Below are 25,245 nucleotides of genomic sequence, written 5' to 3' on the forward strand. Positions count from 1 at the left end.
AGGATCGTTTTTATTACGGTGGATGAGATTTGAGTAATATTTAGCTTTAGCTAAGGTAAGCATGCGTTTATAAGTTATTAAACCATCACTCCATGCTTGATGGTGCACCTCAAGTTTAGTCGTGCGCCATTTGCGTTCCAGCTTTCTGCATAATAATTTCTGAGCTCTAGTTTCTTCTGTAAACCACGGGGTGCGCTTTTTATGTTGTATATGGCTTACACACCTCCTCTTTCTGCTGTAAACATTGTGAATGATCCACTTGACACTCCCGTGGGGAAACTTTGCTTTGATCAAAAAAATAACAGAAAAATCCGCAGCTTATTCCAAAATGATTGTGTGTCTGTCTCCTATGTCATTTCCTTATGGAATAATGTTGTAAATGACATCTGTTGGACCAAAACGTGGTCCCTTCCTAACAGGTATTTACTTAGCAACAAAGTCAAAGAGATATCATTTAAAATCATCCATCGCTATTACCCTGTAAAGACTGTGATGGTTAGATACAAAAAGGACATTGATGTCACCTGCACCTTTTGTAACATGCACCCAGAGACTGTTAACCACTTGTTTTATACTTGTGAAAACACTCCATCACTATGGCAGGCATCTGTCGCTTCATCCTGGACAATATTTATGACAAATTTGTGCTTTACTTTAAAGATGTGATTTTTGGTTTTACACTGTATGAACAAAAAATTGAAAAGGAATTCTACCTTTGCAAGCTCATTATTTTATTGGCTAAGTTTTATATTCATAAATGTAAGTTTCTTAATACCCGTCCTATCTTTTGTGCCTTTAAAAAAGATCTGGAACTTTACATTAAAACGCTCTCTACCTCTAACAACAAAAAAGCTGTGAAACCGATGATGCTGTGTTCCACATTTAAGTTGTTTGATGAATCTGAATAAGCCTACGGCTTTGCATTTTGTTTATTATTTATATATATATGTTTTTATTCTTTTTTTTTATTATTTTGAACTTACAACCCCCTGGCGCTGTTTTGTACTGTTTTCATAATGTTTTATAATGTTGTATATTGTTGTTTGTCTTACTGTTTGTAATTGTTGACATTTATAAATAAACCTTTAAAAAAAACAACTAAGTGTTGGCTTCCTTCTTCTTCCTTGTTTTAGTTGAAGGTAGGCGCACTGACAACCTTCAAATGTTACGCCACCTACTGTTTCCCCGCTTCTTCTTCTTCTGACGTTAACTGATGGCAAATAACGCGTCATGTCCGCCGCCGTCTGATAGAAAGCATACATTTTCAAATCATTTGAAAATGATGTCCTAGCCAAAAAGGGCTATTTTCAGATGGACATATAAGGAGAAAATGAACTTGATGTAAATCCTGAGATCGCGAGATTTGGCACGGCACTCCATGAATCTGTCCAATCAGATTGGCTTTTCCTGAAAAACACGCATGCGCATTAAGTGGGCGGATGTAATGATTTCGATGGGAAGAAATAATATTCAGCATCGAAGGAATAACAACTGAAAGTAAGTAATACCATTTATTGTTTCTCTTTTGGTATTTATATGACTTTAACACACACCAGTTATTTGTTTTAAACTACTGGAACGTCACGCAGTTACGGAAATAGAGCTATAATTGCTAGAAGTTGTGATAGTTACCTCCACCGAGGTAAGTATAATAACAAGAAGTGAAATAACAATGAGAGAAATAAATGTTCAGAGAACATTTGAAGTGGAACAATATACATTACTGAACACATAATATAGAGTTTTACATTTACAAGAAGTTCCACCTATATTCCAGCAACCTTTGTCTGTATTTATCTTCCACCCAACTCTCTCCTTTGAGGCACACATTAAAAGCGTTACTAAAACGGCCTTCTTTCATCTCCGTAATATCGCTAAAATTCGCTCCATTTTGTCCACTAAAGACGCCGAGATCATTATCCATGCGTTTGTTACGTCTCGTCTCGATTACTGTAACCTATTATTTTGGGGTCTCCCCATGTCTAGCATTAAAAGATTACAGTTGGTACAAAATGCGGCTGCTAGACTTTTGACAAGAACAAGAAAGTTTGATCACATTACGCCTATACTGTATATACCTTTATATACATATATACATACATATATACTGTATATACCTTTATATACATATATACATACATATATACTGCATATACCTTTATATACATATATACATACATATATACTGTATATACCTTTATATACATATATACATACATATATACTGTATATACCTTTATATACATATATACATACATATATACTGTATATACCTTTATATACATATATACTGTATATACCTTTATATACATATATACATACATATATACTGTATATACCTTTATATACATATATACATACATATATACTGTATATACCTTTATATACATATATACTGTATATACCTTTATATACATATATACATACATATATACTGTATATACCTTTATATACATATATACATACATATATACTGTATATACCTTTATATACATATATACATACATATATACTGTATATGGGGACGGCGTGGCGCAGTGGGGAGAGCGGTTGTGCGCAACCCGAGCGTCCCTGGTTCAATTCCCACCTAGTACCAACCTCGTCACGTCCGTTGTGTCCTGAGCAAGACACTTCACCCTTGCTCCTGATTGGTGCTGGTTGGCGCCTTGCATGGCAGCTCCCTCCATCAGTGTGTGAATGTGTGTGTGAATGGGTAAATGTGGAATAGTGTCAAAGCGCTTTGAGTACCTTGAAGGTAGAAAAGCGCTATACAAGTACAACCCATTTATCATTTATATACCTTTATATACGTATATACATACATATATACTGTATATACCTTTATATACATATATACATACATATATACCTATACTGTATATACCTTTATATACATATATACATACATATATACCTATACTGGCTCACCTGCACTGGCTTCCTGTGCACTTAAGATGTGACTTTAAGGTTTTACTACTTACGTATAAAATACTACACGGTCTAGCTCCATCCTATCTTGCCGATTGTATTGTACCATATGTCCCGGCAAGAAATCTGCGTTCAAAAGACTCCGGCTTATTAGTGATTCCTAGAGCCCAAAAAAAGTCTGCGGGCTATAGAGCGTTTTCCGTTCGGGCTCCAGTACTCTGGAATGCCCTTCCGGTAACAGTTGGAGATGCCACCTCAGTAGAAGCATTTAAGTCTCACCTTAAAACTCATCTGTATACTCTAGCCTTTAAATAGACCTCCTTTTTAGACCAGTTGATCTGCCGCTTCTTTTCTTTCTCCTATGTCCCCCCCTCCCTTGTGGAGGGGGTCCGGTCCGATGACCATGGATGAAGTACTGGCTGTCCAGAGTCGAGACCCAGGATGGACCGCTCGTCGGGACCCAGGATGGACCGCTCGCCTGTATTGGTTGGGGACATCTCTACGCTGCTGATCCGCCTCCGCTTGAGATGGTTTCCGCCTCCGCTTGAGATGGTTTCCTGTGGACGGGACTCTCGCTGCTGTCTTGGATCCGCTTGAACTGAACTCTCGCGGCTGTGTTGGAGCCACTATGGATTGAACTTTCACAGTATCATGTTAGACCCGCTCCACATCCATTGCTTTCGGTCCCCTAGAGGGGGGGGGGTTGCCCACATCTGAGGTCCTCTCCAAGGTTTCTCATAGTCAGCATTGTCACTAGCGTCCCACTGGATGTGAATTCTCCCTGCCCACTGGGTGTGAGTTTTCCTTGCCCTTTTGTGGGTTCTTCCGAGGATGTTGTAGTCGTAATGATTTGTACAGTCCTTTGAGACATTTGTGATTTGGGGCTATATAAATAAACATTGATTGATTGATTGATTTATATAGTATTGGAGTGTCGAAATGACAAAAGGAAAAGCTGGAAAAGGATGAAGAAGAACTGGTAAAGAAGTGGAATCAAATAAAAGATCAAGAAGGACTGTAAAGTTGCTGAGTAGACTGGTATAGTGGTGGTGCATTAAACTGGCAGCAGATATAATATGTGATACTTTCTTTTTCTTCCTGCAGTCATCCCGTCCTGCAGCATGCACCTATGTGAATGTGGAGAATGACCAGCAATGTCCAAGTAAGTTATATGTATATGCCTGTTCTTTCTTGAAGTCAATTAGTTCTGATTGAGATTTACAGATAAAAAGCTGTCCACAGTTTGTCAGGAACAAACATGAAAATATTGCTTTCTTTGACCCTGATTACATTAGCACATATGAAGAATGAAACTTCAAATAGGAGTTATCTCAGCATGTGTAATTCATGTTTTTGGAACCTTTCACCTCCAAGTTAAAGCTGGTAGGTAACATCAGGTCATGACTAAGGATGTAACAATATCAACATTTCACGGTATGATATCGTCATAGTGTTAAAGCCAGGGTAAGATATTGTTACAAAAATGTCAAAGTGTGTTAAATGACGTGGGAGGAATGTTTAGGATAAACACACTTACTGTAATTGAACACAAACATCATTTTCATATGTTGTAATCATATTTATCATTAAAAACTGGTATTTTAGGTGCAAAGGAATGGTGCAGAATTTCAAGTAACACACAAAAACCAACATTTTCAAATAAGTCTCTTTAAACTGACATAAACAGTAAACATCCAGTGTAACTAATGTAGAACAATAATGTTTCTTTTGCCAAGAAACTATACTGTGTGTCCGGTATGTTTTTTTTTCAATACAACTTGGTATTATTGTGGGTTTGATGACCTTTTTAGCACATTCAACAATACTGCCATTATAATGCAAACAGTGATCATTTTGGTCACAGTAACGGTGATATGACATTTTGATATTGTTACATCACTGCTGTTTAGTTGAGTGTTTTTAAACTTTGAACTTCCTAAGAAACTGCCCTTTGCAGTCCAAATTGTATTAGTTTGTAGAATACTGATTCTTAAGAGTTAACTAATAATTTGACTTTTAATCATGTAAATACCTCACAAATGCATATTTTCCCTTGCTGACATCTTGGTTTCACATGAACGATATTTTCCAAATAACGGTTCTAACATATAACTCATTCTAATATATTACTCCTATTCCCTAACTTATTGTAGACATTGTGGTGTGTAGTGTCAGCAAATGTCTTATTTTGTGCATGTCCACATTTCCTCTGGTGAGCTGCAAGGGCTCTGGGTCGATTTGGAAATGGTCTGGATGAACGTGGCATGCTTTACCTTGCAGTATGCAGACTTTGTTTAAGGTTCAACTAACACGACAGTTATAGGCACAGAAATATTTCACAGCAACAATTCCTCGGCTAACCTAAGCACAAACGTTCCCATCACTCCTGCACACTTCCACTTTTTCGCCCTTCTATAATGTCCCGTTTGAACCTTGTTTTCCCACACGGCGGGTTTTCATGGGAGAACCAGTTTACTTCTCAGATGAGCCCACTTAATATTGTCAGAAAAAAACACAGCGACTGGTGTTCTCGTTTGATAGCGTCACACATCACGGCATTATTGTGACAATTTTGAAATCAAAATAAGGTTATATTTACAATAATGTTGCATCCCTCGTCAAGATCCTTTCTCATAGGTTTGGTTTGCTGTTGTGTATTTACTAATGATTGGCATTAGCATCCACAACTTTCTTTTTATAGTGTGTGTTGTATTGTGATGAGTTACATTTAACACTGTGGATGATGTGTTACCACAAACACAGAAGATACGTAAACATGAACTACAATGCGCTCAAGATGTGGGGAAAAAGGAAATGCATTCCATTAGCTGGATTTGTATAATGTGTTCAATTTATGTCAACTTCCTTCTTGTTTTGTCTGTTTTTTTTTTCAATGATTTGAATCTTTAGAGTTTTTTGGTTCCTCTTCTTTGTGTCAGGGGGTAGCAGCAGGGTAACACTGCATGAGGCGGTGCCCCCTGAAGGAGCCCAAAACACTGCTCTTCAAATGGAACACATCCAACCTTCAGGTAACCGTGCAGGATGTACCACTCTGGAACATCAAGCCTCTCCCCACCTGCCAGGTACACCCACCGTCTTCTGTGGCTGAATAATGTTTTGCTGTGAATTTTGTCACAAAGCAAATCCTGCTCAAATGTGACAAACTTTGGAGTGTAAGAATGTGAGCGATATGCTGAGATGTTATACGTTTTGCCTTGTGACAAAATGTTATCAAAAACCTTTAGTGATTTGTATTCTATTTTACTTTCAGCACATGAAAATATTTCTACTTCTGACCATCGAAGAGAATGGAAAACCATTTTCCAGATCAGCCCTCATACATCCTCCTGATGGCCTAACAACTGAATGACATGTCGATGCTGAGTATGATCCATTTCAATCATTTGAGGAAGCTCTCCCTGATATAGGGGATTGGATGTACAATGACGGACATACGTTTAATGAAGGATTTGAAGATGGTTTGAGTGAGGAGTGTGCAGAAGAGTCCAATTTCAAGGACACAACAGACAAACCAATACATGACAATGCATCAGAAACCATGGCAGAGTGCCTTCTGATCAGCATGGGTTATGTAAACTGTCCTAAAGTCACAGGTAAGGCCCTAAGCCATATGCTCAAAATGTTCAAGTTGCTTTATCCCGATAGTCTGAACACAGACTGCTTAAACAGTGTGCAGAAGTTCCAAAACTTTTTTTTATCCCACTCTGCATCATCGCCTACTATATTACATAAATCCTCCAAGAATTGTTTTGGGCCAATAGAAAGTAAACAAATAAAATGCCTGCTTTGTGGGACCAGTGTGTCAGAAGAAAGGTTCTCATCCTTTTTTTAAAGTATGTACAGATTGATTTCTTGTTTACCACAGCACATTCATGTGCCAAATGGGCCCTCGTTGGTGAATATAAACATGCAGGTTTTTCTTTGCTGCAAGATAGTGTAACATATGAGACATGCAGTCATGTTATTCCCCTATTGGAAACCTCTGCAGTACAGTAGTATTCTTGGATGACATATTGGGTAAAGTTGTTTTCCTTGACTTCACATCTATGCCTGGCATAGTGATTGCAGTTCATTTCCCCAACACACTTGAAAAGTTTGAAATAATGAAGAACTGAACTGGCCTAAGAAGCCACAAATCAAATCTTTAATCATTGTTATAAATGCTCTGAAAATACACACTGATGTGATGTTGCCGTGGATTCTGTAAATATGTACTGTATATGGAGTATCATTGTTGATGATGTTTTTGCATTGTGTGTAATATTTCAGTGGCAAATATATTACATTTACTTGTTTAATAAAGCCACTGTCTTTTTTAATGAATACATAGGCCTACTATGCTACTGCATTTTAATATTAGTCCTTATGATGGTGGTTGGAGAGCCAAATATCTTCTGAAGTGGTACTTTGTTAAAAGAGTTTGAGAACCACTGCTCTAGAAAGTTCACAAATGTTAAAAGCTCTTACAAAGTGTCTTGTGATCATATCAGTATTGTTTGGGTTCAGTTTTAAATCTCACAATTGTAGTCACCGAGTTACTGTACATGACGTGTGGATAAGAAATCAACAAATTAAGTCCAACTTTATTTAAATAAACCATTTAGATTACAGACCATATATCCATATTGTCTGAATTCATTATTTTCTCCCAATGTTGGCATGAGATCAACTGGAATATGATTGAGGTATAACTAAATTGAGCCCATTAAAATGCATTTTTTTAGAAAACGGGTATATCTAACAACTTTAATAGTGAGCAGTGAGAGACAAAACCAAGTATATCTCTCACTGAGACATCATTGAGACATATTGAAACCAATACTCATCAATTGTCTTTTTGCCGAAATAGAAAAGAGACATCTGAGAACTCAAACAGTGAGTAGTGAGAAACAAAACCAGGTGTTTCTCTCACTGAGTCATAATTGAGACATATTGGAGACCAGCTCATTCATCTCTCATTTTGGTCTTAGTTGAAATGGGGAAAAGAGATAACTATTAGACAACTATGAGATCTCTCATAGTGCTCACTGTGAGCCTTATTTCTCAGGAGATACATTTGAGAAGAAGGAGAAAACTACTTTGGTCTCCATTAGTGCTCTTTTATGTCTAGGAGATAGATATAAGACATACATGAGATCTCATCTTCAATTTTGCTTTGCTATGGGAAACAAGTGTTTGATGAGCATTCCTCAACTTTTTCGGTCTTTTTTGACACTCGTGCCAGCTTTTTTTAAGCATGTTGCAGGCATCAAATTCCAAAATGAGCTAATATTTGCAAAAAAAAAAGTTTCTCAGATCCAACATCAAATATCTTGTCTTTGCAGTCTATTCAATTGAATATAAGTTAAAAAGGATTTACAAATCATTGTATTCTGTTTTTATTTACCATTTACACAACGTGCTACTTCACTGGTTTGGGGTTTTGTACATGTTGACAGTACATTGCAGTGTTATTTTGTTACAGCCGTGCCCACTGTGTGAAGTACTTTTGCAAGACTCCTAGCAATAATATTACACTTCACCAAAGAGCCTGCTGTAAAAGAAATGACCATTGAATGAAGATACATACTCAGGTCACCGTGATCTGAAAAGGAGAGTGAAGAATGTTTTTGTATTCCCCAGATTCTAATCATCTTGGATGAATAAACAAGCAATTCCTAATTTCACTTGGAAATGTGTTTACTATAAAAGTGTAGCACTGTTTCCACACAAAATACCTTCTGTTTTTGAAAAGATGCCCATGTGTGTCTTCCAGGTTGAACATTCCACCCTTTGTGCCTGCCCGGACTGTGCTGGAAGGCCTCAAGTCAGAGGATGCGTGTGAAGACAAGAAAGCTGTAAAAAAGGAGATCCATAGCAAAAAGGTCAAATAAGTACAAACAAGTATTTTACCTCGATTATTAACAGTTTATTTTGCCCAAAAATGTTAAGGGAGCCAAAAAGGACAAAATGGAAGAGGAGAATACAGACCTGCTCAGACTTTGCCACACAGTACCGCTGGAGGTGGTGAACTTAGGTAAGAATCCATGTTTCAAGGTTGATCGGGGTGGGGGGAAGACAACGACACAAAGGTGCTCCTCTTATTTAGACTTTTTGTTTATGGAGGTGGGAAAGGTTACGATCCAGAGAAGAAAGACTACTCAGGTTTTGAGGCCTGGTTGCAGTGTTACTATGTGGATGGAATGAAGTCTGTACGCGACCACAATGGCAGGACTATGTGGTTCAAAGTATGCAAACACATTTTCATACGTAACAACTATATTTGTAGCATGTATTGACTAATAGAAAATGGTGTCATTTCAGGGCGATCCAGGTCCTATGGCTCCTAAAGGTAAACGCCAGAAAAAATAGTTGAGATACCATTACACATAAGAGAAAGCTTAGTGTGTCTTTATCTTTTCTCACACACCAGAATCAAAGTCTCCAAAGGCCAAAAAGAGAAAAGATACAGATGCAGACCATGATTACCCCCGCAAGAAAAAGGTATATTCAGTAGGTAATCACCACCAGCACATAGAAATCTAACCCCATTGTGGCTGTACTTCAGGTGTCCAGGAAACACAACTCTGACAGCACAGTGAAGAAAAAAGCAGCCAAAAAGCCCACAAAAGCAGCAAAGGAAGAAGAAAATGGACCTCAAGAAGAAGCCACACCCAGAAGAAGATCAGCAAACACACCTCAGCAAGAACCGAAATCCACGTCAGGCAGGAGGAAAAAGAACAATACAGAGCCAGCTGCAGGTCTGATTCTAATAATACTCCCATTTTCTGAAAATATTAAGAGCCTGATCTTTGAGGATCCAATTCCCACACACTTATCTGTGTGCGCAAACTATAAAATTGCATGTACTGTTGGTGGACGTGTTGTATGTGATCTACTTTGTGCAATTGATAGCAGCAAAAGTGGCACAGATCACCCTATTTTTGTGTACTAGAAGCATTATGTGCCCTTGGAAACACTTCTTTCCCTCTACATTCATGTTATTATGCTCTCCACACTGGAGGGGGGCTTATATTAGATTATAGCACATATCGATCATCTAACACCTTTTCTGCAATATAGAATCACAGTATGTATACTATTTGCAGCAGGAATGATCAAACTGCATATTGCAAGACATTTTTTTTAGGAGTTATACTAAATACAAAAAAAAAAAACGCAACGCTTTTGTTCTTGTTCCCAATTTAAATGAACTCAAAGATCGAAAACTTTGACTATAAACACAAAATACCTGTTCCTCTCAAATATGAGCATTTTTTCTTTGCCAAGATAATCCATCCCACCTGACAGGTGTGCCTTGAGCTGTCCAAAATAAAAGGCCACTGTGAAATGTGCAGTTTTATCACACAACACAATGCTTCAGATGTCGCAAGTTTTGAGGGAGCGTGCAGTAGGAATGCTGACTGCAGCAATGTCCACCAGAGCTGTTGCCCGTCAATTAAATGTTTATTTCTCCGCCATAAGAATAGAATAGAATAGAAAGTACTTTATTGATCCCTGGGGGAAATTCAGCACCACAGTTCGCTCACAATAAACAATGATAATAATAAATAATATAATATATATGAATAATATAAATATATTCTACATTTAAGTGCAGTCAAGGAACATATGCATTATACAGTCTGATGGCTGTCGGTGTGAAGGACCTCCTGTGTCGTTCCGTGTTGCATTTTGGGAGTCTGAGCCTTCCACTGAATGTGCTCATTCTCTCTGCAAGGTCCGAGTGTAGTGGGTGGGAGGTGTTGTCCATAATGGCTAGGAGTTTTGCTAGACTTCTCCTCTCTGACACCACCGCCAGAGAGTCCAGCTCCACTCCCATCTTGTTACTGGCCTTCTCTACCAACTTGTCCAGTCTGTATGTGTCCCTCACTCTCAGCCCGCTGCCCCAGCAGGCCACGGCGTACAAGAGGGCGCCTGCCACCAGCGACTCGTAGAACATCTTCAACATCTTTGTACAGACGTTGAAGGATCCTAGCCTCCAAAGGAAATATAGATTCGGCTCTGTCCCTTCTTGTAGAGGGCCTCAGCGTGTTTTGACCCATTCAGCTTGTTGTCCATGTGTACTCCGAGGTATTTATAATCCTCTACCATGTCCACATCCACCCCCTTGATGGAAAGAGGGGTCGCCAGAGTACTCCTCCTCCTTCCCAGGTCCACAACCAGCTCCTTGGTCTCCGTAACATTGAGCTGGAGGTGGTTCTTTCCACACCATGTGACAAAGTCCTCCACCAGTGTCCTGTATTCCTCGTCATCACCTTCCTCAATACACCCCACTATCGCAGAGTCATCAGAAAACTTCTGAAGGTGGCAGGACTCTGACTGATAGTGGAAATGGGTGGTGTAAATGGTGTAGAGGAAGGGGGAAGAGTACTGTAGCCTCCGGGGCCCCGGTGTTGCTGACCAGCCTGTCAGACACACAGTCCTGCAGTGGCATATACTGTGGTCTGTCAGTCAGGTAATCTACAACCCAGGACACCAAGGGGGCCTCCACCTGCATCTTCTCCAACTTCACACCCAGTAGCCCAGGCCGTTTAGTATAAGCCGCCTCCTAAGGTGTTTCAGAGAATTTGGCAATACATCCAACTGGCCTCACAGCCGCAGACCATATTGATTGGCTGAGACCTGCCACCCGGACAGCTGCTACAACAATTGGTTTGCTTAACCATAGCATTTCTGCACAAACTGTAAGAAACTACCATGAATTGATTAACGTGGACCCCGACTTAAACAAGTTGAAAAACATATTGGGGTGTTACCAATTAGTGGTCAATTGTACGGAATATGTACTGAACTGTGCAATCTACTAATAAAAGTATCAATCAATCAATCTGTCTCAAGAAAGCTCATCTGCATGCTCGTGGTCCTCATCGGGGTCTCGACCTAACTGCAGTTTGTCTTCTTAACCAACTTGAGTGGGCAAATGCTCACACTCAATGGCGTCTGGCACAATACAGAGGTTTTGGTATGTTATTATTGACAGCGAAACCACGTGCATTTTATTGATGGCATTTTCCATGCGCAGAGATACCGTCACGAGACCCTGAGCCCCATTGTTGTACTAATCACCCGAGGCCATCACCTTTATAAATAACATTTACTAACTCATGTTGCAAGGATCTGGAAGCTAAAAACATCCCAGTTCTTGCATGACCAGCATACTCACCGGACATGTCACCCAGTAAGTAATTTTTGAGAGGAATATATATTTTCTGTATAGTAAAAGTTTCAGATCTTTAAGTTCAATTCATGATAAATGGGAGCAAAAACAAAAGTGTTGCGTTTATATATTTGTTCAATACCATATTTTTCGGAGTATAAGTCGCACCTGCCGAAAATGCATAATAAAGAAGGAAAAAAAACATACAAGTCGCACTGGAGTATAAGTCGCATTTTTGGGGGGAAATTTATTTGATAAAAGCCAACACCGAGAATAGACATTTGAAAGGCAATTTAAAATAAATCAAGAATAGTGAAGAACAGGCTGAATAAGTGTAGGTTATATGAGGCATAAATAAGCAACTGCTATGTTAAGCTAACATATTATGGTAAGAGTCATTCAAATAACTAGAACATATAGAACATGATATACCTTTAACAAACTATCTCTCACTCCTAATCCATAAATCCCATGAAATCTTATACGTCTAGTCTCTTACGTCAATGAGATAAATAATATTGATATTTTACGGTAATGTGTTAATAATTTCACACATAAGTCGCTCCTGAGTATAAGTCGCACCCCCGGCCAAACTATGAAAAAAAAACTGCTACTGATAGTCCGAAAAATACGGTGCATATTTTCTAAATCAAAAAAGGAATACCATTAAAAAACAACATAAATTAATAGACTTTGGTTTAATCGGCCCTTTAAGTTGTCCAGCAGCTATAAAATGATATTGCTGAATATATATCTTCTTCTTTTTATTTCTAACAGTCCAAATATGACATGCACACGTAGAACAAAGGCTTCTCTGTTCAGTTGTCTTTGCAGCGTGATGGCCTCCTTTCTCACAGCACTGTGTGCAACTATGCCAGTTTGCACGCAGATTTCAGACTTTTTAAGAGGCACGATACTGCCTGCAGGACACTTTCAGCATTGATAAATCTCACTGTTCATGTTGAGTGATTTGTATTTGCATTTTCTCCTCCCAGTATTGTGGGCATTCTGATAATCAACATATATTCTGCATACATCATTAAGACAAATATGTTAAATGGAGGGAATAAGCGATAGAAAATGGATGGATGGGATGGATTGCACTCCTTATTTTGCTCATTAATCGACAAATATTTAGATCAGCTTTGCGTGTGCTAACAAGTTTGCATGTGTTTTGATACACATAAACCTTTTGTAGATTATACTGTAAGTGTGGTAAACTTACTTTTTGTTGCAGGCTTCAAGACACGTAGCGGGAGACTGACAAGACAGAATGTCAAGTAAAGGACATCTATTGGAAAATACTGTTTTTATTCCATGATACATATTTTTAATAAACATTCCACACGTTTATTCTTGGCATACTTTTCAATCACAATTCACAATACAGTAAATTATTTGATTTAATGTGAAGTTAATTATATTTATATAGCGCTTTTCTCTTGTGACTCGAAGCGCTTTACATTGTGTAGCCCGATATCTAAGTTACATTTTGAAACCAGTGTGGGTGGCACTGGGAGCAGGTGGGTAAAGTGTCTTGCCCGAGGACACAACAGCAGTGACTAGGTTGGCAGAAGCGGGGATCGAACCTGGAACCCTCAGGTTGCTGGCACGGCCACTCTACCAACCGAGCAGAAATGATGGCTACCGAGCTCTACTCTTTTCTCTCTCCCTCTTGAGTACAGGTAAAAAAACCTTCTTTATGGTGACGGCCACCTATGTCACATGACACATGCTTCTGTTCCTTGTGTACACATCCACAAACACCACGTGACATACACACATGATCTGGCTCCTACAATGACTAACATGGCTCATTTGCATAATACACTAAAAACTACTTGGGTCTCTGAGGCAGACGATGAGAGTCCTGTAAAATGTATACATACAGTGGGGCAAAAAAGTATTTAGTCAGCAAGTTCTCCCACTTCAAATGATGACAGAGGTCTGTCATTTTCATCATAGGTACACTTCAACTGTGAGAGACGGAATGTGGAAAAAAAATCCAGGAATTCACATTGTAGGAATTTTAAATAATTTATTTGTAAATTACGGTAGAAAATAAGTATTTGGTCAACCATTCAAAGCTCTCACTGATGGAAGGAGGTTTTGGCTCCAAATCTCACGATACATGGCCCCATTCATTCTTTCCTTAACACGGATCAATCGTCCTGTCCCCTTGGCAGAAAAACAGCCCCAAAGCATGATGTTTCCACCCCCATGCTTCACAGTAGGTATGGTGTTCTTGGGATGCAACTTAGTATTCTCCAAATACGACGAGTTGAGTTTATAACAAAATGGATACATGGATGATACAGCAGAGGATTGGGAGAATGTCATGTGGTCAGATGAAACCAAGATAGAACTTTTTGGTACACCAACAACAGGTATGTCACACCTGAGAGACATGGCACACACCAACAACAGGTATGTCACACCTGAGAGACGTGGCACACACCAACAACAGGTATGTCACACCTGAGAGACGTGGCACACACCAACAACAGGTATGTCACACCTGAGAGACGTGGCACACACCAACAACAGGTATGTCACACCTGAGAGATGTGGCACACACCAACAACAGGTATGTCACACCTGAGAGACGTGGCACACACCAACAACAGGTATGTCACACCTGAGAGACGTGGCACACACCAACAACAGGTATGTCACACCTGAGAGACGTGGCACACACCAACAACAGGTATGTCACACCTGAGAGACGTGGCACACACCAACAACAGGTATGTCACACCTGAGAGACGTGGCACACACCAACAACAGGTATGTCACACCTGAGAGACGTGGCACACACCAACAACAGGTATGTCACACCTGAGAGACGTGGCACACACCAACAACAGGTATGTCACACCTGAGAGACGTGGCACACACCAACAACAGGTATGTCACACCTGAGAGACGTGGCACACACCAACAACAGGTATGTCACACCTGAGAGACGTGGCACACACCAACAACAGGTATGTCACACCTGAGAGACGTGGCACACACCAACAACAGGTATGTCACACCTGAGAGACGTGGCACACACCAACAACAGGTATGTCACACCTGAGAGACGTGGCACACACCAACAACAGGTATGTCACACCTGAGAGACGTGGCACACACCAACAACAGGTATGTCACACCTGAGAGACGTGGCACACACCAACAACAACAGGTATGTCACACCTGAGAGACGTGGCACACACCAACAACAGGTATGTCACACCTGAGAGACGTGGCACACACCAACAACAGGTATGTCACACCTGAGAGACGTGGCACACACCAACAACAGGTATGTCACACCTGAGAGACGTGGCACACACCAACAACAGGTATGTCACACCTGAGAGACGTGGCACACACCAACAACAGGTATGTCACACCTGAGAGACGTGGCACACACCAACAACAGGTATGTCACACCTGAGAGACGTGGCACACACCAACAACAGGTATGTCACACCTGAGAGACGTGGCACACACCAACAACAGGTATGTCACACCTGAGAGACGTGGCACACACCAACAACAACAGGTATGTCACACCTGAGAGACGTGGCACACACCAACAACAGGTATGTCACACCTGAGAGACGTGGCACACACCAACAACAGGTATGTCACACCTGAGAGACGTGGCACACACCAACAACAGGTATGTCACACCTGAGAGATGTGGCACACACCAACTACTCAACAACAGGTATGTAACATTGGTATATTGATCCAGATCAGGAAGTAGTAGAACCCAAAATGCTCAATGGTTAAGGCTGCTGCCTCTCACACGGCACTACTGGGTTCAAATCCACAAGATCTTGTTTTTTGTTTCATCTCTATCATTGTTAAATGATTGCATTTGTATATGAGTGAAAATCCTGTCTTGATGGAACCCAGGATACCTCAATGGTCAACACTGTGAGCTTCAAATATGGGGGTACTGGGTTTGAATCCCAATTGGTTTGATATGTAACTTCAGTTCAAAATTGAGCTCCACCTCAATCGTAGTTTACTGGGACAGATGTCACGATTCTATTAATGAATGAGCCAGACTACACTTCCAACAAGACTCAGGATAGCTCAATGGTTAACACTGCTGCCTCTCATGCAGAACTACTGGGTTCAAATCCATTGTTAGGAGGCGTTAGTTTATTGTTTTGCCTTGATCATAGTTCACTGATAACATTTGTATATGAGTGAAAACCAAACTTTGTTGGGACCCAGGATAGCTCAATGGTCAACACTGTGGGCTCCTAATACAGGAGTAGTGAGTTCAAATCCCATACATGGAGTCAGTAATTTGGCAGTATGGCGTCAAGACGACATACATTGTGGGCTGCTTCTTCTACCCCACACAGACTAATGTTATGTGCTACTTCTTTGACTAACATATAGTTGAAAAATTAAGTCAACACTAAAGCTAATAATAATCCAAAATAAAATGTCAAATAGTCAATGATGACACCTCAGGGGTTACCTGTGAGTGTGTGTGTGTGTGAGAATGAGTGCGTGTGTGTGTGTGTGTGTGTGTGTGTAGGAGTGTGTGCGAGTGAGTGTAACTCCTGAGGTGGGTGGGAATAGGATAAATAAAGAGCGTTGACCAATGAGCTCTCCTGGGTACAAATAAAATAAAATAGGTTAATTGTAATTGGATAAAAAAAAAGTAAATTAAATTATTATTTTAACATTACATGGGAGAAATGACACAGTTACAATATTTGTCAACTTGCAGCCTCCAGCTGATCTTTTAAATTACACATCGACCCAAGCAGGAGTCGAACCCAACACTCTTCAACCTGAGTCAACAGTCTTAACCACTGGGCTATCCTGGGTCTTGATGACACAATTTTTTTTCATACACAAATGTAATCGAGGACTGTGGCCCAGTAAAGTTTGATGAGGTAGAACAAAATACACTCAACCTGAGTGAGATTTGAACCCAGGACTTTTCAGTCCAAGTCAGATGTCTTAACCCCTGGTCTATCCTGGGTCTTGTGAAGAGAAGATTGTGTTCTATACACAAATGTAATCGAGGACTCCTGGCTCAGTAAAGTATGACAAGCTTAAACAAAATTTTGTCAACATGAGTGGGATTCGAACCCAGTACCTGTCATTCAGAGTCAGCAGTCTTAACCATTGGGCTATCCTGGGTCTTGATGAGATATTTTTTATTTTCATACACAAATGTAATCGAGGACTGATGGCCCAGTAAAGTTTGATGAGGTAGAACAAAATACAGTTAACCTGAGTGGGACTTGAGCCCAGTACTTTTCATTCCGAGTCAGATGTCTTAACCCCTGGTCTATCCTGGGTCTTGTGAAGAGAAGATTGTGTTCTATACACAAATGTAATCGAGGACTCCTGGCTCAGTAAAGTATGACAAGCTTAAACAAAATTTTGTCAACATGAGTGGGATTCGAACCCAGTACCTGTCATTCAGAGTCAGCAGTCTTAACCACTGAGCTATCCTGGGTCTTGATGAGATATATTTTTTTCATACACAAATGTAATCGAGGACTGATGGCCCAGTAAAGTTTGATGAGGTAGAACAAAATACAGGCAACCTGAGTGTGACTTGAACCCAGTACTTTTCATTCCGAGTCAGATGTCTTAACCCCTGGTCTATCCTGGGTCTTGTGAAGTGAAGATTGTGTTCTATACACAAATGTAATTGAGGACTCCTGGCTCAGTAAAGTATGACAAGCTTAAACTAAATTTTGTCAACATGAGTGGGATTCGAACCCAGTACCTGTCATTCAGAGTCAGCAGTCTTAACCACCGAGCTATCACTGGTCCTGTGAAGAATGGATTTCTTTCCATACACAAATGTTATCTACGACCCCTGACTCACTGGAGTAAGATGAGGTGGAAAAAATACTGCTGACCGGAGTGGGGTTTGAACTGTGTACAGTTTGTTCTCATGCATCAGTCTTAACCACTGGGCTACTTTCAGTCTTGTAAAGGTAGGATTTTAGTCCATACACAAATGTAATCGATGACTCCCGGCCTTCGTAAAGTATGATGAGGTAAAAAAAAAAATACTATCAACCAGAGTGAGGTTTGAACTCAGCACTTTTCATTCAAAGTCAGCAGACTCAACCCCTAGTCTACCCTGGGTCTTGTGACAATAAGATTGTGTTCCATACATAAATGTAATCGAGGACTCCTGGCTCTGTAAAGTATAATGAGGTTGGGAATGGGTGAAAAAAATAGAAGATTAAAATAAAATAAAATATACTAAAATAAAAATGGTCTAAACCTGGGCCCTGGAGAAGGGGTCCAGACTGAGGCCAAGGGAAAAAACCACAACAACTCATAGCCATAGTACACATCCCTCTCACATGTGTGTAAGAGGTAAACATCAAAGAAGACAAAGGACATGAAAGACATTAAAGCAGCGGATACAAGCAGACACTTCTACATCCAGCTATGAATAACAACTAAAAGAAACATAGACACTGTGGTGGTCTCTGCGCTGTTCCACGCCATCGTCCACTGGGGTGGAGGGAGCGTAGCCTGAAACAGGAGCAGACCCAACAAAGCAACCAAGAGAACTGACTCCACTCTAAGCCGCCAACCAACTCTCGGCCAGTGTCCAGTCCGCATGGATGAGCGAGGATACGTCCAAAGAGACTGAGGTGTACGACACCTGCTCACCCAGCCAAGACACCGCCAAGCCTCTCCGTCCCAGCGCTCAGAGCTTGCTCCGCAGACCTGTCCCTTCATCCGCATCTCCTCCAGTCCCTCCAAAGCGACTCCGGTGTGGCAGACACCCAGCAGCTGGTCTCCATGGTCAAAAGGCTCCCGGGAGGAAGATCCAGAAGTCCACAAAAAGCACCACAGAGGTCACGAAAGTGCCACCCCTTGTCACACAGTCCCAAAGGGTCCCGGACCAAAAGGCAAAAAAATATAATAAGACATGAAAACAAGAGGGAAACACAAAATGATGACACAAGAGCACGGAGCTCCTGCCAACAGCAGCCACTACAGCAGCGCCATCTTGGGGGAAAAAAAAAAAAAATCAATTAGAGCTGGATTTGAACCCAGTGCGCTTAATTCCAAGTGAGAAGTCTTAACCACTGGACTGTCCTGGGTCTTGTGAAGCTATGATTGTGTTCCATACACAAATGTAATTGAGGACTCCTGGCTCAGTAAAGTATGATGAGTTTGAACAAAATGATGTCAACTAGATTGGCATTCGAAACCAGTACCTCTCATTCAGAGTCCGCAGTCTTAACCACTGAGCTATCCTTGGTCTTGTAAAGAATAGATTTCTTTCCATACACAAATGTTATCTATGCAGTGATTTCCCCCCCAGAAAATGTGTTAGTCGTCACCATCACATCTCCATCTCATCTTTGCCTGGGGGGGGGGGGGGGCAATAGACTACAGACTGTGGTGAAGTAGGCCGGCTACGTCGCATGAAGAAACTTTGAATTTTGGGTTGTGTTTTCCGCTCCATATATACGATATATATCTCAATAGATTTTAGGTTCAAAGAACTATGAAGTTGTTGCAGGTATGACCACATGGTGGCGATAGTTTCAAAGAACTATGAAGTTGTTGCAGGTATGACCACATGGTGGCGATAGTTTCAAAGAACTATGAAGTTGTTGCAGGTATGACCACATGGTGGCGATAGTTTCAAAGAACTATGAAGTTGTTGCAGGTATGACCACATGGTGGCGATAGTTTCAAAGAACTATGAAGTTGTTGCAGGTATGACCACATGGTGGCGATAGTTTCAAAGAACTATGAAGTTGTTGCAGGTATGACCACATGGTGGCGATAGAGTGCAGTGGGCGAACTGCAGATGGGAACTACTTCAACATGAGAGGAATAAACATCAAACATGTTGTGGACTCAATTGATGACTTGTTTATTGCTGCAGACAAGCTGGCAGGTATGACAACAACAGGTATGTCACACCTGAGAGACATGGCACACACCAACAACAGGTATGTCACACCTGAGAGACATGGCACACACCAACAACAGGTATGTCACACCTGAGAGACATGGCACACACCAACAACAGGTATGTCACACCTGAGAGACATGGCACACACCAACAACAGGTATGTCACACCTGAGAGACATGGCACACACCAACAACAGGTATGTCACACCTGAGAGACATGGCACACACCAACAACAGGTATGTCACTCCTGAGAGACGTGGCACACACCAACAACAGGTATGTCACACCTGAGAGACGTGGCACACACCAACAACAGGTATGTCACACCTGAGAGACATGGCACACACCAACTACTCAACAACAGGTATGTAACATTGGTATATTGATCCAGATCAGGAAGTAGTAGAACCCAAAATGCTCAATGGTTAAGGCTGCTGCCTCTCACACGGTACTACTGGGTTCAAATCCACAAGATCTTGTTTTTTGTTTCATCTCTATCATTGTTAAATGATTGCATTTGTATATTAGTGAAAATCCTGTCTTGATGGAACCCAGGATAGCTCAATGGTCAACACTGTGAGCTTCAAATATGGGGGTACTGGGTTTGAATCCCAATTGGTTTGATATGTAACTTCAGTTCAAAATTGAGCTCCACCTCAATCGTAGTTTACTGGGACAGATGTCACGATTCTATTAATGAATGAGCCAGACTACACTTCCAACAAGACTCAGGATAGCTCAATGGTTAACACTGCTGCCTCTCATGCAGAACTACTGGGTTCAAATCCATTGTTAGGAGGCGTTAGTTTATTGTTTTGCCTTGATCATAGTTCACTGATAACATTTGTATATGAGCGAGAACCAAACTTTGTTGGGACCCAGGATAGCTCAATGGTCAACACTGTGGGCTCCTAATACAGGAGTAGTGAGTTCAAATCCCATACATGGAGTCAGTAATTTGGCAGTATGGCGTCAAGACGACATACATTGTGGGCTGCTTCTTCTCCCCCACACAGAGTAATGTTATGTGCTACTTATTTGACTAACATATAGTTGAAAAATTAAGTCAACACTAAAGCTAATAATAATCCAAAATAAAATGTCAAATAGTCAATGATGACACCTCAGGGGTTACCTGTGAGTGTGTGTGTGTGTGTGAGAATGAGTGCGTGTGTGTGTGTGTAGGAGTGTGTGCGAGTGAGTGTAACTCCTGAGGTGGGTGGGAATAGGATAAATAAAGAGCGTTGACCAATGAGCTCTCCTGGGTACAAATAAAATAAAATAGGTTAATTGTAATTGGATAAAAAAAAAGTAAATTAAATTATTATTTTAACATTACATGGGAGAAATGACACAGTTACAATATTTGTCAACTTGCAGCCTCCAGCTGATCTTTTAAATTACACATCTACCCAAGCAGGAGTCGAACCCCACACTCTTCAACCTGAGTCAACAGTCTTAACCACTGGGCTATCCTGGGTCTTGATGACACAATATTTTTTCATATAGAAATGTAATCGAGGACTGTGGCCCAGTAAAGTTTGATGAGGTAGAACAAAATACACTCAACCTGAGTAAGATTTGAACCCAGTACTTTTCATTCCAAGTCAGATGTCTTAACCCCTGGTCTATCCTGGGTCTTGTGAAGAGAAGATTGTGTTCTATACACAAATGTAATCGAGGACTCCTGGCTCAGTAAAGTATGACAAGCTTAAACAAAATTTTGTCAACATGAGTGGGATTCGAACCCAGTACCTGTCATTCAGAGTCAGCAGTCTTAACCATTGGGCTATCCTGGGTCTTGATGAGATATTTTTTTTTTCATACACAAATGTAATCGAGGACTGATGGCCCAGTAAAGTTTGATGAGGTAGAACAAAATACAGTTAACCTGAGTGGGACTTGAGCCCAGTACTTTTCATTCCGAGTCAGATGTCTTAACCCCTGGTCTATCCTGGGTCTTGTGAAGAGAAGATTGTGTTCTATACACAAATGTAATCGAGGACTCCTGGCTCAGTAAAGTATGACAAGCTTAAACAAAATTTTGTCAACATGAGTGGGATTCGAACCCAGTACCTGTCATTCAGAGTCAGCAGTCTTAACCACTGAGCTATCCTGGGTCTTGATGAGATATTTTTTTTTTCATACACAAATGTAATCGAGGACTGATGGCCCAGTAAAGTTTGATGAGGTACAACAAAATACAGTCAACCTGAGTGTGACTTGAACCCAGTACTTTTCATTCCGAGTCAGATGTCTTAACCCCTGGTCTATCCTGGGTCTTGTGAAGTGAAGATTGTGTTCCATACACAAATGTGATCGAGGACTCCTGGCTCAGTAAAGTATGACAAGCTTAAACAAAATTTTGTCAACATGAGTGGGATTCGAACCCAGTACCTGTCATTCAGAGTCAGCAGTCTTAACCATTGGGCTATCCTGGGTCTTGATGAGATATTTTTTTTTCATACACAAATGTAATCGAGGACTGATGGCCCAGTAAAGTTTGATGAGGTAGAAAAAAATACAGTTAACCTGAGTGGGACTTGAGCCCAGTACTTTTCATTCCGAGTCAGATGTCTTAACCCCTGGTCTATCCTGGGTCTTGTGAAGAGAAGATTGTGTTCTATACACAAATGTAATCGAGGACTCCTGGCTCAGTAAAGTATGACAAGCTTAAACAAAATGATGTCAACATGAGTGGGATTCGAACCCAGTACCTGTCATTCAGGGTCAGCAGTCTTAACCACTGAGCTATCCTGGGTCTTGATGAGATATATTTTTTTTTCATACACAAATGTAATCGAGGACTGATGGCCCAGTAAAGTTTGATGAGGTAGAACAAAATACAGTTAACCTGAGTGGGACTTGAGCCCAGTACTTTTCATTCCGAGTCAGATGTCTTAACCCCTGGTCTATCCTGGGTCTTGTGAAGAGAAGATTGTGTTCTATACACAAATGTAATCGAGGACTCCTGGCTCAGTAAAGTATGACAAGCTTAAACAAAATTTTGTCAACATGAGTGGGATTCGAACCCAGTACCTGTCATTCAGAGTCAGCAGTCTTAACCACTGAGCTATCCTGGGTCTTGATGAGATATTTTTTTTTTCATACACAAATGTAATCGAGGACTGATGGCCCAGTAAAGTTTGATGAGGTACAACAAAATACAGTCAACCTGAGTGTGACTTGAACCCAGTACTTTTCATTCCGAGTCAGATGTCTTAACCCCTGGTCTATCCTGGGTCTTGTGAAGTGAAGATTGTGTTCCATACACAAATGTGATCGAGGACTCCTGGCTCAGTAAAGTATGACAAGCTTAAACAAAATTTTGTCAACATGAGTGGGATTCGAACCCAGTACCTGTCATTCAGAGTCAGCAGTCTTAACCATTGGGCTATCCTGGGTCTTGATGAGATATTTTTTTTTCATACACAAATGTAATCGAGGACTGATGGCCCAGTAAAGTTTGATGAGGTAGAAAAAAATACAGTTAACCTGAGTGGGACTTGAGCCCAGTACTTTTCATTCCGAGTCAGATGTCTTAACCCCTGGTCTATCCTGGGTCTTGTGAAGAGAAGATTGTGTTCTATACACAAATGTAATCGAGGACTCCTGGCTCAGTAAAGTATGACAAGCTTAAACAAAATGATGTCAACATGAGTGGGATTCGAACCCAGTACCTGTCATTCAGGGTCAGCAGTCTTAACCACTGAGCTATCCTGGGTCTTGATGAGATATATTTTTTTTCATACACAAATGTAATCGAGGACTGATGGCCCAGTAAAGTTTGATGAGGTAGAACAAAATACAGTTAACCTGAGTGGGACTTGAACCCAGTACTTTTCATTCCGAGTCAGATGTCTTAACCCCTGGTCTATCCTGGGTCTTGTGAAGTGAAGATTGTGTTCTATACACAAATGTAATCGAGGACTCCTGGCTCAGTAAAGTATGACAAGCTTAAACTAAATTTTGTCAACATGAGTGGGATTCGAACCCAGTACCTGTCATTCAGAGTCAGCAGTCTTAACCACTGAGCTATCCTGGGTCTTGATGAGATATATTTTTTTTCATACACAAATGTAATCGAGGACTGATGGCCCAGTAAAGTTTGATGAGGTACCACAAAATACAGTCAACCTGAGTGTGACTTGAACCCAGTACTTTTCATTCCGAGTCAGATGTCTTAACCCCTGGTCTATCCTGGGTCTTGTGAAGTGAAGATTGTGTTCTATACACAAATGTAATCGAGGACTCCTGGCTCAGTAAAGTATGACAAGCTTAAACTAAATTTTGTCAACATGAGTGGGATTCGAACCCAGTACCTGTCATTCAGAGTCAGCAGTCTTAACCACCGAGCTATCCCTGGTCCTGTGAAGAATGGATTTCTTTCCATACACAAATGTTATCTACGACCCCTGACTCACTGGAGTAAGATGAGGTGGAAAAAATACTGCTGACCGGAGTGGGGTTTGAACTGTGTACAGTTTGTTCTCATGCATCAGTCTTAACCACTGGGCTACTTTCAGTCTTGTAAAGGTAGGATTTTAGTCCATACACAAATGTAATCGATGACTCCCGGCCTTCGTAAAGTATGATGAGGTAAAAAAAAAAATACTATCAACCAGAGTGAGGTTTGAACTCAGCACTTTTCATTCAAAGTCAGCAGACTCAACCCCTAGTCTACCCTGGGTCTTGTGACAATAAGATTGTGTTCCATACATAAATGTAATCGAGGACTCCTGGCTCTGTAAAGTATAATGAGGTTGGGAATGGGTGAAAAAAATAGAAGATTAAAATAAAATAAAATATACTAAAATAAAAATGGTCTAAACCTGGGCCCTGGAGAAGGGGTCCAGACTGAGGCCAAGGGAAAAAACCACAACAACTCATAGCCATAGTACACATCCCTCTCACATGTGTGTAAGAGGTAAACATCAAAGAAGACAAAGGACATGAAAGACATTAAAGCAGCGGATACAAGCAGACACTTCTACATCCAGCTATGAATAACAACTAAAAGAAACATAGACACTGTGGTGGTCTCTGCGCTGTTCCACGCCATCGTCCACTGGGGTGGAGGGAGCGTGGCCAGAAACAGGAGCAGACCCAACAAAGCAACCAAGAGAACTGACTCCACTCTAAGCCGCCAACCAACTCTCGGCCAGTGTCCAGTCCGCATGGATGAGCGAGGATACGTCC

The 25,245-nt window shown here is 40.8% G+C and overlaps 2 protein-coding genes across 2 annotated transcripts in view; one reads left to right on the forward strand and one right to left on the reverse strand.

The window, feature by feature from the left end:
* The window catches only part of LOC133546175 (zinc finger protein OZF-like), a 396,978-nt gene that overhangs the window by 103,020 nt on the left and 268,713 nt on the right, over positions 1-25,245 (reverse strand). The window lies entirely within an intron of this gene.
* LOC133546206 (endonuclease 8-like 1) lies at positions 1,410-13,462 on the forward strand. The gene is made up of 8 exons (XM_061892108.1): positions 1,410-1,497; positions 4,033-4,090; positions 8,705-8,813; positions 8,881-8,965; positions 9,055-9,176; positions 9,253-9,280; positions 9,362-9,432; positions 9,497-13,462. The coding sequence occupies exons 2-8, from the start codon at positions 4,083-4,085 to the stop codon at positions 9,881-9,883; spliced, it is 810 nt and encodes a 269-aa protein (XP_061748092.1). The 5' UTR covers positions 1,410-1,497; positions 4,033-4,082; the 3' UTR covers positions 9,884-13,462.

The sequence above is a fragment of the Nerophis ophidion genome, linkage group LG29 (assembly GCF_033978795.1).
Source record: "Nerophis ophidion isolate RoL-2023_Sa linkage group LG29, RoL_Noph_v1.0, whole genome shotgun sequence".
NCBI lineage: Eukaryota > Metazoa > Chordata > Actinopteri > Syngnathiformes > Syngnathidae > Nerophis > Nerophis ophidion.

Coding starts and splice junctions, on each gene's coding strand:
- LOC133546206 (XM_061892108.1), top strand. Junction 9,281..9,361: donor AGGTCCTATGGCTCCTAAAG/GTAAACGCCAGA, acceptor CTCACACACCAG/AATCAAAGTCTCCAAAGGCC. Junction 9,433..9,496: donor ATTACCCCCGCAAGAAAAAG/GTATATTCAGTA, acceptor GCTGTACTTCAG/GTGTCCAGGAAACACAACTC.